This window comes from Pristis pectinata, chromosome 21, assembly GCF_009764475.1.
Source record: "Pristis pectinata isolate sPriPec2 chromosome 21, sPriPec2.1.pri, whole genome shotgun sequence".
Lineage (NCBI taxonomy): Eukaryota > Metazoa > Chordata > Chondrichthyes > Rhinopristiformes > Pristidae > Pristis > Pristis pectinata.
The window spans coordinates 10011101-10024253 of NC_067425.1; the positions used below are offsets into that span (position 1 = coordinate 10011101).

The 13153-nt window shown below is 39.0% G+C and overlaps 1 protein-coding gene across 7 annotated transcripts in view; it reads right to left on the reverse strand.

Moving 5' to 3' along the window:
* Nucleotides 1–254: 254 nt before the first annotated feature.
* The window catches only part of mettl16 (methyltransferase 16, N6-methyladenosin), an 83008-nt gene continuing 70109 nt past the window's right edge, over nucleotides 255–13153 (reverse strand). For all 7 annotated transcript variants that reach the window (XM_052035842.1, XM_052035839.1, XM_052035838.1 and 4 more), the window contains 2 exons: nucleotides 3920–4093; nucleotides 255–1883 (listed from right to left, as the gene is read on the reverse strand). In XM_052035842.1, the coding sequence (XP_051891802.1) occupies nucleotides 1272–1883; nucleotides 3920–4093 (786 nt within the window). In that variant the 3' untranslated portion in view covers nucleotides 255–1271. The remainder of the gene's footprint in view (nucleotides 1884–3919; nucleotides 4094–13153) is intronic.

The window sequence follows — 13153 nt, forward strand, 5'->3', positions numbered from 1 at the left end:
CTGCCAGATTTGTTCTGAGTCTATCCCTTCTGAATCTTTATCGCACTTTCAAAGTTCACCAAACACAAATTCATCGAGATAGAACAAAGGTTAAATTTTACAGCCAGAAGGCTGCAGGTTAAATCTTACTTAGAGTGAAGAGAATTTTTTTAAGATTCAAGATTTTGCAAAGATTTGCTCTTTTTAAATTAAATATGCTGAAAAGTGGGGAAAATATTGCATTCACTGGGTGTAAAAGAAATCAGAATTACAAAGACACTTCAGTATTTATTTTTGAATATAACATTTAAAACTTAATATTTATTTTCCCCAGAGGGTAATTGCTCCTTGCTAGGTCCAAAGACCTGAGCTTTCTAGAGTTCTTCAAAATCTCCCCCAAACAGAAATGCCTCAGGTATGAATAGCCATGAGTGCTTCTGACCAGGAAGGAATCAAAATCCACTCTAACACCTTACAAAATCCAGATTCTTTGATCTTGCTTTTGAATCCATTTCAACTTCTTTTCCAGTTTTCACTTTCTCCCCCTCTCGTTCCAGTACCTCAGGAATTCTGTTCTGTCTACAAGGACACTGGGATTCATCAGAAATGTGAGCTTATTGGGATACAGATGAGGCAGTGAAGCTTGCGCGTATCCCAAATCTGGAAGGTGCAAAACAAGGATAGGAACATGAACAGCAGCATAAGAAGAACTGCTGCATACAAAGGGGGTTGAAGATATTGAAAAGCCTACCAAATAGAATAGTGGATGTAAAAACTCTGGCATCATTCTAGAACAAACTGGGTGCTGCAAAGTGGAGTATGATATTCATTTTGAACGAGCGATCTGAAATATCTGCCTCAACTGCAATTATCTTGCAACTATAGTACTCTTATGTAATCATCAGTTGTCACTGAGAAATTCAATTGTTGCTCAAGTATAATCATCCTCTCATTACAGGGGATTCTGTATCTCCTTGGTTGGAATCAGCTAATTGAGCAGATCTTTGCAGATGAATCTCCTGGTGAATTAGCACCAAAACATGGGAATATTTGATTGTTTGAGTCATAAGAGGACAGCAATTCTTTTTATATTTGTTTGAATGGTACATCTGGAGAGGGGAGATCACTGGATGCTAACTGCATATGCACTTGGTTAAAAGATGCACAAAACCCTGGCAAATCGAAAGCCAGTAAAACTATAGATAAGAAATCTGAAAATTTATCTGTGTGATACTGAACCAAGAATAAAAAAGAAAATACAGCATATATATTGACAAGATAAAAGTATTCCTTTAACTAACTACAAGTTTGAAAATCTGATTTCGCAGATAGGTTGAGAGCTGGTTCATTAGGTCCCTATTCTGACCCTCAACCCAGTGCATTTCTACGTGGGCATTCTTTCCATCCTTCTTCACATTCATTAGGCACTTGAACAAAAAGCAGCTCGCACTCTCTTTTGGAGTTTTGTCCACTTCTGGGTTTGCTCCAGTGGAACTGGCTTTTTCCTGCTCAACTGCATCATCAATTCCACAGCTAGTAGAGCCACTCTCATGACATTTAAACTTTTCTTCAGTTTCCATATTGCTTTCTTGATCTGCCGCCATCACATTCAAGAGACCATTACCCCCATTAACTGGGAGCTCCTCTTCGTTTTCAGCTGATGTTTCGCCTGCTCCGACATTGCTTCCCTCAGCTCCGTCAGGACCAGTGGTAGCACTGGAATTGTTTTCAGGGGTACTCTCTACTTCGGCAGATTGCAACACATCTGATGTGGCTCTGGGGAGTTCCCGAAGCTGTCTCACTCTATCTCGTTTCTTACGGCGGATGTGGACCCAAGAGTTCTGGATGGCCGTTAGGAATAAACTTACTTCATCTTTACCACAGGGCACACGTTTAAAAAGGACCTGTGGAGACAAAGGAAAATTGCTGTATGATAGAAGTTAACTTGAGGCCAAAGTGCCAGGGTTAGCCTGTAGCTATTTGTACGTTGCTCCTCATTCCTGAATGTTCCACTGAACCTGAAGGAAATCCAAGGACTACAAGCCAGTTAAGACCTGGCATGGATAAATGAATCACTTATTGTGCAAGGAGATAATTACTCATGTCTCAACAACCCAAGAAAATTCTGCTATAAGGCAAAACTTATTTCCTTTCCATTTGATTTTTAAAGAGTCTGAGTTATCGAATAATTTGATACATCACAAAATTAACAGTAGAAGTTGTAGTTAGTGTAGGGACCACAAGTCCACAAATTAAGAGTTAACCGTACACTAGTTCACTTCCATGATGTTGTCAATTACAGTTTCAAATCTGAAGGGTTTCTAAATTTGGCCCGTTTCTTAAAGATCATAACTAAAATACTCTGATGAAGTGACCATTGCTGCTTAAAAGCTAAATTTGTAAGCTGTCAGGTTCTTAGAAATTTGCAAGTCCAGACTGATCTGCAAACTTCTCTCAACCTTACCAATTAACCTAAGTATGAATAAACTGCCTGCCACACCTGCTATGCGATGGGTGATTGATAAATAGGGACCTGCTGTCCCAGTCTCCAAATCTGCAGCGAGATTGGGATGCCAGTGCTTGGGGTCTCAATGTAGGCCAAATATAATTGGACAAAAAAGCAAGTGGTGTTTGTCTAAGTTTTTAGTTGGATAGTATACCAACTTGTCTTATGACCAAAGCCACTGGATTTTAGCTTTCACAGAAAAATGGACAGAATGCAATATTAAAACCTCTAAACATCAGATTAATAAAAAACACGAAGACTAAGAAACCTGTAGGAGTGGGTCAATATTTGCTGCGTTCATGATTGAGAAAATTTTAAAAATTAAATATTCAATATTAAATATTAAAATTCAATATTTACTCTGCAAAATAACTCAGTAATTTAATGATTAAACAATTCTCTTCTGACAGACAAGTTTTCCAAGCAGATGAGCATCCACTCAATATCCACCTCAGCAGCAAGCAATGTGCTTTAGAAACCTTTGGGTACTTGGTAATTATTTATGTTCAAGAAGTTTCAGGTTTAAGTAATTCAGATTAAGTCATGCAAATAATACAAAAAAAGGGAAATGTACTAGGCCATTACATTACCTTCAATTTCTATCAATGCCCAAAAGGGAACATTTTGTAAACACTACTTGAGTTGCACACTTGACCTGCTTAAATAGTAGTTTGCTGGTCTACACAAGACCCTGAGAACTATTCAACACGGTGCACTTGGTAAATATACTGTGTGGTGACATATTAAACCATGTAAATCTCAAAGATCTTGGGGGGTATTGAGATGGCCATGATCTTAAATCAGGGTGGACTTAGAGTTGTTATCTGCTGCAGAGTCTCCTCAGCTCCAGAAGGTTTGGGTGAAAGAGCGGGGGGGGGGGGGGGGGGGGCGGGATGGGTGCAGTGGCAATTAGCAACAATTCATGATCCTGTGAACCTCTCCCTGTTTAACAGCCTACCAACAATCAGTAGACTTGAAGATTTGGCACAACCATCACACCATATATTGGCAATTCCTGAACTGTCATTGTAGTTTAATTATTAATGGCACCTAAATGTAAACATACTTGTATGCTCTCATCTCAAGATGTTCTGCAATTACTAATTGTGATCTATGCATTAGTTCTTTTAAAATGTATTATCCCTTCATCACTGCATTACTACCATGATAGAATAGTCAAATCCCTACCTAATATACCTTCTAGGGATGTGCAAGAGACGACTCGATCCTGGATACCACTGATATTCTGTCACTAATCAATCAATTACAGAAGAGTTATTTTTCCAAAAACTTTTCCTCTCTTGCCTTAGGATGGAAATATCTGCTTAGAACCTCTTGTAATAGTAAGGCAACATATAGAAAACACTGCAACTTAACACTCAGTGGCAATGCATAACTAATTCCTGTTATGAATAGAATGAATCTGAGATTTACCTTCAGCTCAGTAAGAATTTTTTCTATTACTGCCGTTACCACCTCAATGGCTTCGGAAGACACGGGGTCTGAACTTGCAACTTTATTCCGCAGTTCCTTAACTGTAGGTTCCAACACCGTGAAGGTAATGGGCTTCCGTGGCTTCTCCAGTTTCCTTTTCTTGGATGGAGGAGACTGGGGTGATAAAGAGAGAGCTTGCTTATGAAAGATACTGCAACTACTACTTATTAATTAATTACAGTACAGTAGACACCCAACATTGGCAAAAACAATCAATCAATCAGAAAGGAAGAAACACTGCTGTTGCAAAACATTTTGCAACTTATAATTCTTAGCTTAAATAAAACCTACAGCTGAGAATTTACAACAGCAGTACCGACAACAGTTTGTCATTGGTTTGATTTAGCCTTGAACTATAAGGCTATTATAGTTTGTTTTATAAGTTGTTAAGAATGTGAGCTAGTAATATTGCAGTGAAGGAGAAGGACATCGTGGATCTGAGTGAAAGGGGCAAGCAAACTGTGGCTCTCCTTAACTCGTGAGAGTAAAGGACTGAGAAATAGTGCAAGGACTGAAATTAGCATGCAAGGATTCAATGTCAGGTCAGGTACAGGAGAAACAGAGAGGGAAAGAAAGACTGGTCCGAGAGAGACAGAGAGAAAAGAAGAATGACATGGACCTGTGTAGTGGTTTTCATGGCTTCAGGACATCCTGAACGCTTTAGAGCCAACTCCTTTTTTTCTAGAGTGCAGTCACCATCATTATGTTAGAAATACAGTAGTTCATTTATGCACAGCAAGATCACATAAACAACAAGGTGATAAGAACTGGCTGTTTATTTTTATGATGTTAATTAAGGGATAACTATTCACCAGGAAACTGGAATAACTCCTATACGCTTCTTCAAAATGGTGCCCTGGGATTTTTTTTATGCTCCTGAGAGGATATATAGTGCCTCAGTTGAATGTCTCATCTCAAGAATGGCCCCATAGACAAAAGGAAAAATAAAACAACTTTGAAACATTTAAAATTTATTTTAGGAAGTTCCAGGAATTAACTAGCAAAGAGAAACACGTGTAATTACTAACTTTCTGCGCCAGAGGTTGATTGAGAATAACTAACCCTTTCCGCAGCCTTAAAAGACTACATAGAACAGTTAGGCACAGGAACAGGCCGACCATGTGACCAATCAAAACTAATCTCATCTGCCTGCACATAGTCTATATCCCTCTATTCTCTGCCTGTTCATGCACCTTTGCTATCCTATTTACATCCACTACCTACGAACTACAACTCTCGTGAGGTTGGTTCATATTTATCATAGACATAGAGCAACCATGGCCACCACAATAAAAGGAGGAGGTGGTAGCAATAGAGAGTGCAAAAGAGATTCACCAGGAAGTTGCCTGGAATGGAGGGCTGTAGTTATGAGGACAGATTGGAGATGCTGGGTTTAGTCTCACTGGTATGTAGGAGGCTGGGGGGACCTTTTAGAGATTATAAAATTATGAGGGACATAGATAATCAGAATCTTTTTTCTAGGGCAGGGGAGTCTAGAACTGGAGGACACAGGTTTAAGGTAAAAGAGGAGAAATTCAAAAGATCTGGAGAAGTAAGTTTCTCCACACACTCTGAATTAACCTGCCAGAGGAGGTGGCAGAGGCAAATACAATTAAGTTTGAAAAGCATTTTAACAGATACTTGGATAGAAAAGATGTAGAGGGATACATGCCTAATGCAAGCAAATGGTACTCGTGTCGATAGGCAGCATGGTCAGCATGAAGTGGGCCATAAGGGTCCGTTTCTGTGCTGTGCAATTCTATGTTTTAATCATGCCATCCAAAGCATTTGAAAGGAAAATTGGACAGACAAAGGCACGACTGACTCTTTGCCTCACAATCTACCTTGTTTGACCTTGCACTTTATTGTCCACCTGCAATGCACTTCCCTGTAGCTGTGACACTTCACTCTGCATTCTGTTATTGTTTTTACCCTGTACTACCTCAATGCACTGCGTAATGAATTGATCGGTACGAACGGTATGCAAGGCAAGTTTTTCCACTGTACCTCGGTACAAGTGACAATAATAAACCAATACCAATTTAAAGATGCTAATATTTAGTTGTGCACCTGAAGTTTCTGCTCCATAATTATTCTTCAGTAATCTGAAGTGCTATTAATCTCACCACTATTTTGATAGCACTCTACCAAATTGAGTTCTGCCACCAAATTTCACAAGTAAGCATTACACTGAAATTGTTCAAAAAGAAACCTCCATGCTGAAAAATTGAGAGATGCTTTTGAAAGGGTTTTACTACTTTGAAAATGTTCCTGCTCACACCAATCAAATAAAGTGACATTTACATTACTGTATTAACTAATTTAGTGAACTAAATTTACATAGCCCAAAAACAACAGGGAAGCTGAAAACACTGCCTGAACTGTCAGCAAATCTCGCATTTTTCTCTGAGCAACAATCAAAATCAGGACTGTATCTGGATGCCTCAAGCAGGAAAATCTATGGCTACGGTGATCAGGCAGGGAGATCGGCCAGCATACTAATGAATGGTGGTAAAGGCTTATGGGTTCTTGCAGTTAATCCTGTAACTACTTATTACAGGGCAGGCACGGTAGTATAGCGGTTAGCATAACGCTATTACAGTGCCAGCGACCCAGGTTCAATTCCCACCGCTGTCTGTAAGGAGTTTGTACGTTCTCCCTGTGTCTGCGTGGGTTTCCTCCGGGTGCTCCGGTTTCCTCCCACATTCCAAAGACGTACAGGTTAGGAAGTTGTGGGATGCTGTATTGGCACTGGAAGCATGGCGACACTTGCAGGCTGCCCCCAGAACACTCTATGCAAAAGCTGCACTTCACTGTGTGTTTCGATGTACGTGACTAATAAAGAAATCTTACCTTATTATGTTTCAGAGAGGATTGTGACAAACCTTACCCCCCCCCCCCCCCATAGCCTCTATGATCCTACAGAAGATAGTAGGCGAGTAGGAGTAAATCCTACCTTTCACCTATGAAATCCAAACACCATCAGATTTCTGAACGGTCCATGAACACTGCCTCGTTAGTCCTCTTTTGTACTATATATTTTTGTAATTTATGGTAATTTTTATGTCTTTACGTCTTGCACTGTACTGCTGCTGCAAAACAACAAATTTCACTACATCTATCAGTGACAATACACCTGATTCTGATTAAATCCATTTCCCAAAAGTAAGCTGTCAAAAAGTAAATGGCATAATATTTGTTTCCTCAAAACAGTGCTTTTCAATAGTTACTTTCTAAAACAATCAAGAACTGGATAATTCACAGGTTAGTGAAAATACAACAATAAAGACTAAGGCAGAGAACTACCAATCAAAGAACGTTTGCCTTGATATGACAGTTTCTTGGATACACAACATTACCACAACACAGCAGATGATGACAGGAAAAGTGCTGGTCAGGATTAGTGCAAAACCACTGAATAGTTGGTTAAGTATTTAGAGTTCTACATGCAGAACATGCAAAAGCTATCCTTGACAATAATGATTTTAAATAAACGAATTGTGTAAAGAGTCACTTTAAAGTTTGCTGAAACAAAGCTTGTTGAAAATATGGGTTGATTGCACAACAGAATTCTGTATTTAGAGTTACCTTAATAAGCGTTAGTCATGGATGTGTTTTTTCTTTGACTACGATCCTCTCCTGTACTAACTTTTTTGTGGTATTGTTCAACTAGTGGTCCTAGTTGGTGAGTGTCAACAGGCTACTCAACTGCAGAGATCTGACTGATGTAATCCTTACTTCACTCTACACATCCGCATCAAGAAACAGGGATCATGAAACAGCAACCGAAGTTAACTTTTCCTCTTAGGCTGGCTGCTGAAGCCAACTGTAACAATCCAACTGCTCTATCTGAGAATAGTTGATTCAGTAGAGCCTGGCTAATACAAATTATTTCATACCTTTCAAATTATATTTGGTGTCCACTGTACTTGTGGTTTTGCACTAAAAACAAAGTCAGAACGAGGTGATGCATTTTATATATCACTGGCAATTTGTCCTGATTACAGTCATACAGCATGGAAACAGGCCCTTCGGTACATTGAGTCCACACTGCCCGTTAACCATCCATTTTACATTAATATCATTTTATGTTCTCTCCATTTTCTCATCAACTCCTCTGGAGGTTGTACTACTCACACAAGGGTTAAGTTACAACGGCAAATTAAACTACCAACCTGCACATCTTTGGCACGTGGGAGGGAACAGGAGCACCAGAGGAAACCCATGCAATCGTAGGGAGAACATGCAAACTCCACAAGCACCCAAGGTTAGGATTGAACCCAGGTCTCTGGCAGCAGCAGCAGCTCTGCTAACTGCGCCACTGTGCTACCCAATTAGCTTATCAGTGGGAGGTACTGAAAAGTGGAGAGTACAAGAAGGAGGTAAACATGTCTCCCCCTAATTCTCCTTTTGAGGTTGAAAGGAAGGAAGGAATACACCTTCCTTGAATCTGATTAGCTTCTATAATAATATTGCAATGCAATTTATAATATTAAAATACTTTGAGATGCTTCCAAGTGAGACAGTAATGGACTCATACAAGTATTATCTATTTTCTCAGAGATAAGTTCTTTTCTCTCCCATATAAGAAACTTGTCACATGTCTTGTATCACCGTGGGATGCAGTCTAATAGGCAGATCTGTATAAAGCTATTGGCATGCTAAGATAAAGAAATTCACAATATTTAAGCAAATTTTGAGAGCATACAGAACAAACTTCAATGTAATTCAATTACTTATATGAAATGTCCATAACTAATATTCACAATGTAGCAAATCAGAAAGGCTGTGAACTTTGTTGTTCTGCTTTAAGTGGTGTAATGAAGTTTTATTTCCTTGAATAATCTTTGCTAACTGTGGTAACACCAGAAGTTGGTGTCATGGAAATTCCTGGACCCACGGGGCAACAGATGACACTAATTATAGCATGAGACTTGAGTTAAAGCAGGTAACTCACTGGCACATGTGACCAATGTGTAATGCTTGTGGCCACTGGTAATCATGCCAAAGCATTTAGTAGTCAGATTTGCATCTTTGGTTACTTCTGACATCTTACTCATTCGAGTTTGTCTTTTAACTGGTTTGATGCCATATTTTCTTTTTACCATTCCTTCTGTCAACAACCTTGTCAATCTCAGATTGTTTCATTCATGAATGTTTACCTGAGATTGCATTCCTGCCTTTCTATAAGATCTTACTAGTAGGTCAAACACACATCAATATTCTTCAATGATGTATATTTGAGATATTGTTCACCAGGTCCAGTTCTTAAAGTGTTTGCCCATATTACTATCCTTTCACAGCTAGCTCTAGATGATTCTTTTGTTGGTGGACACTAATGAATTTCACTCTGTGATGAGTAAATTTTTAATTGCACAGCACTGAATTATCACCACATAACCTATCTTGTATTTTTTTGGTCTTCACAAAAAATGGCCACAATGAAGGTTCTAGCCACTAGAGGGCCTCATGCTCAAGTCTTTCTACTTGAGAAGGACAAAAAAAAATCAACTCTGTGAGAATCAGTGATGGTTAATATTATCCAAGATAGAGACAATATTTTAAAAGTCAATTGTGAAAATTAATTTACATTATCTTCATTAATAATATGGAAACTTAGCAACGTGACCAAGTTGTCAACTCAACAAGTAGTAGTTCTAGGTTTAGTTGGACATACAATAACATAACCTGAATTCTGCTATCCTTTCTTAAAGACATCCCAGCAACGTGCAAGTTAAGCTGTGCCAGTGTATTCTTAGTACAATATTTGCTAGAAATAGTTTAGCCATTTTACAAGTTTAATTTAATGTGAATTTGAATTAATACTGTAAATCTTCCTTTCTATAAGATGTTCTAACTAAATTAACATTTAAGACGGAGACAACAGTTTTCTTTGTAGCCAGTTAACTTTTCATTGAAGAAGGCAAAATGTGATATTGTTATATTTTAAGTCAGATTGTTTGGTTTTCACACATGTCGTTAACCATCCCCTGAAGGAAGCCTTCGACATGTTTGCTCACATAATTTAGCAGGAGCTGATGGCTTGCATGATGTCAGTGATAGCTTCGTAAACAAAGCGATATTGTTTTCTCTGGAGACTACGTATACTACCAAAGGAGGCAGAAGAACACAACAAAATAGGAGTAAGAGTAGGCCACCAGGCCTCTCAAGCCTGCCCTGCCGTTCAATATGATCATGGCTGAGCTCTGCTGGCCTCAACCCCTCTTCTGCACCAGTACCCATTACCCTCAACCTTTTTATATTCACCTTAAATATATCTAATGATCTAGCTTCCACCACACTTAAGGGCAGAGGACTGCAGAAATTCACTACCCTGAGAATAACTTGCTATGCACCTCAGTTTCAAATGACTGGCCCCTTTATTTTGTAGCTATTCAGAGCACTTTCCATAAGAGAGGAGGATTTTCTGGCTCTCCAAGAACTGAAAAGCGCAATTCTCTGTGCAAGCCAGTAAATGCTTTGCTTTTAATACACTATTTTTGCAGTATGGGGTCATTGTTAAGCTATACAAATGTAGTGAGTACAGTTACAAATTAGGATATGTGAAAAACTGCATGTGTGAGTCCTGCATTTAAAGTCTATATTTTGTTTTCTGTTTATGAATTTCATGCTCATAGAGGGGATGTATTAGTGCTCGAGAATGAAGCACTTGTCATTTCAGGAATGCCTGAGTCATGTGTAACACAAATACTGAGGAATGTTTCTGTATCTAACTCATCCAACATACTGCGGTTGTGCCTCAAGACAAATACCCAAGTACATTAATGTGATGTTGTACCATTGACTGTAGAATCTGGAAGCCGATCGACTGGGATCATCCACACAAGTAAACAGAGTGCTAAAAGTTAGTTAATGCTTAATGCTGGGGGTTCTGAAGGGAAGAGGGTAAGTGTTCATTATTTTAATTGGGTATTGTTTACTCCAGTGCTTTCTACTACCTGTCATTGGAAAGGACTTGTTCCAATTCGGTTCCAGTGCTTGAATTCAACACACTAGAGAGATTCCATATCCTCCTTAAATTAACTTGCTTATTTACAATACTGTTCAACTACAATGGAATTTACTCTGTATAAACTGAGCACATTTCCATAGCACCTGGACCAGAGTTGAATACAGATCTGCTTCTTAATACGCCATAAGTGCACAGGAAGACACGAGGAAGAGAATATCAACATTCTCTTACGGTCTCACAAAACAACAGCATCACTGGCAAAATCAGTGTTCATTGTACATGTCTTAATTGCCCCTGTGAAGGCAATGGTGTAGTCACATTTTTAGCCAATGGCAATCCTTATGGAGCTATCAGTGAGGTCTTTTCACCATTTTAGGTGTAACATATATAAGACTACTAATCATAAGAATATCATATACATCTTTCAAAAATAGTTTTCCAGTAGTGAATGTGACATAAATTATGTTGTTTACAATGATGGTCAGGTAATAGAACAGATTGGAACCTATTGTAATTCTGCAATATCTAAGCTGCTAAATATTCTTGGGATAGCAGTTCCTTCCTGTTATATGACAATACACCAGAGGACATTCACCACATCTGCTGTTTTATGCATACTTAAGATGTGACACTATCAGCCATAGCCTCAAACAACCAACATAAAAGATTTACAGAAAATCATGGACTTAGAAGATATGAAAGAGCACCACTTGTGGTAATATATGTTAGGATGAAAGTAAATAATGTAATAAATAAAGTATTTACAAAGTGAGCTGCACACTAAACAAGCAGCACCAGAATCGTAGCATCACACAAATACAGGCCATTTGGACCTTCAAATTTGCACTGATGGCTTTCCCTGCTCGTCACCCATTCGCCCAATCACTCCCCATAACTATTCCATGCTAAGGTATCTTTATTAGTCACATGTACATCGAAACACAGTGAAAACACAGTGGGTGGCACGGTAGTGTAACGGTTAGCGTGACACTATTACAACGCCAGTGATTGAGGTTCAATTCCGGCTGCTGTCTGTAAGGAGTTTGTATGTTCTCCCAGTGTCTGCGTGGGTTTCCTCCGGATGCTCCTGTTTCCTCCCACATTCCAAAGACATACGGGTAGGTTAACATGGGTTTAAATGGGCGGCGCGGACTCATTGGACCGGAAGGGCCTGTTCCCGTGCTGTATAAATAAAGTTTAAAATGCATCTTTTGCACAGAATGTTCTGGGGGCATCCCACAAGTGTTGCCACGTTTCTGGCGGCAACATAGCATGCCCACAGCTCCTAGCCCGTACGTCTTTGGAACGTGGGAGAAAACCAGAGCAGACACGGGGAGAACATACAAACTCCTTACAGACGGCAGTCAGACTTGAACCCAGGTCACTGGCACTGTAATAGCATTATGCTAACCTCTAATTCCTTTTTAAAAGTTATCGATTCAACTGCATTAAATCATAAACTATAGCTAATCTCTATGTAATAATTCTTTTCCATCCTCATCTTTAATGGTTTCAGTGGATTCTAGTGTTTTCCCATTACTATGTTACATCACCACAGACCTACTCATAATCTTTCAAAATCTTGAACAACTCAGAGTTCAGTCCTTAGCCTTCCTTTTCTGCTTTCTGGTTTTAAATTTCTAGCTATGCAGTTACCAGCATCAGATCCACCAACATATCAATTAGGCTAAGTATGCTTGCTCCGCACACCTTTTGTGGCTCCCTGGTTGCCAATGGCTGAGGCAGTCTTACAGTGGGATTGGGCTACAATTGGCGATCAGCCCTTGAGAGGGATCTGTCTGAAGACAATCTTTCCAGCACCATCCTGCTTGCATCATCAAACATCTGTTTCACTGGTTTTAAGTGTCTGACAATCAGACATTTAAAAACAGTTGAATGTGATTTAATTGAAGTTGTAATTATTAAAGAAAAATTAAAACTAAACTTTGCTAACTAAAAACACAAGTGTACAAAGAAATAAAGAAAACAAAATGCTTACTGAAAATCTTACTTAAAATTATCTCTTCAATTAAAATTAATGATCTGATTCAAAGAAATGGGATAATGTTGGATACGCCAGGTATGACTGGAATAAAGTTGAGGAGCTAAATATCTATCGTACCTGACCCCACCTCTCAGTAGGTTATGGACTGACCATGGGTGTTTGGCACAGGGATGAAGCAAAAGGTCAGATGCATGAA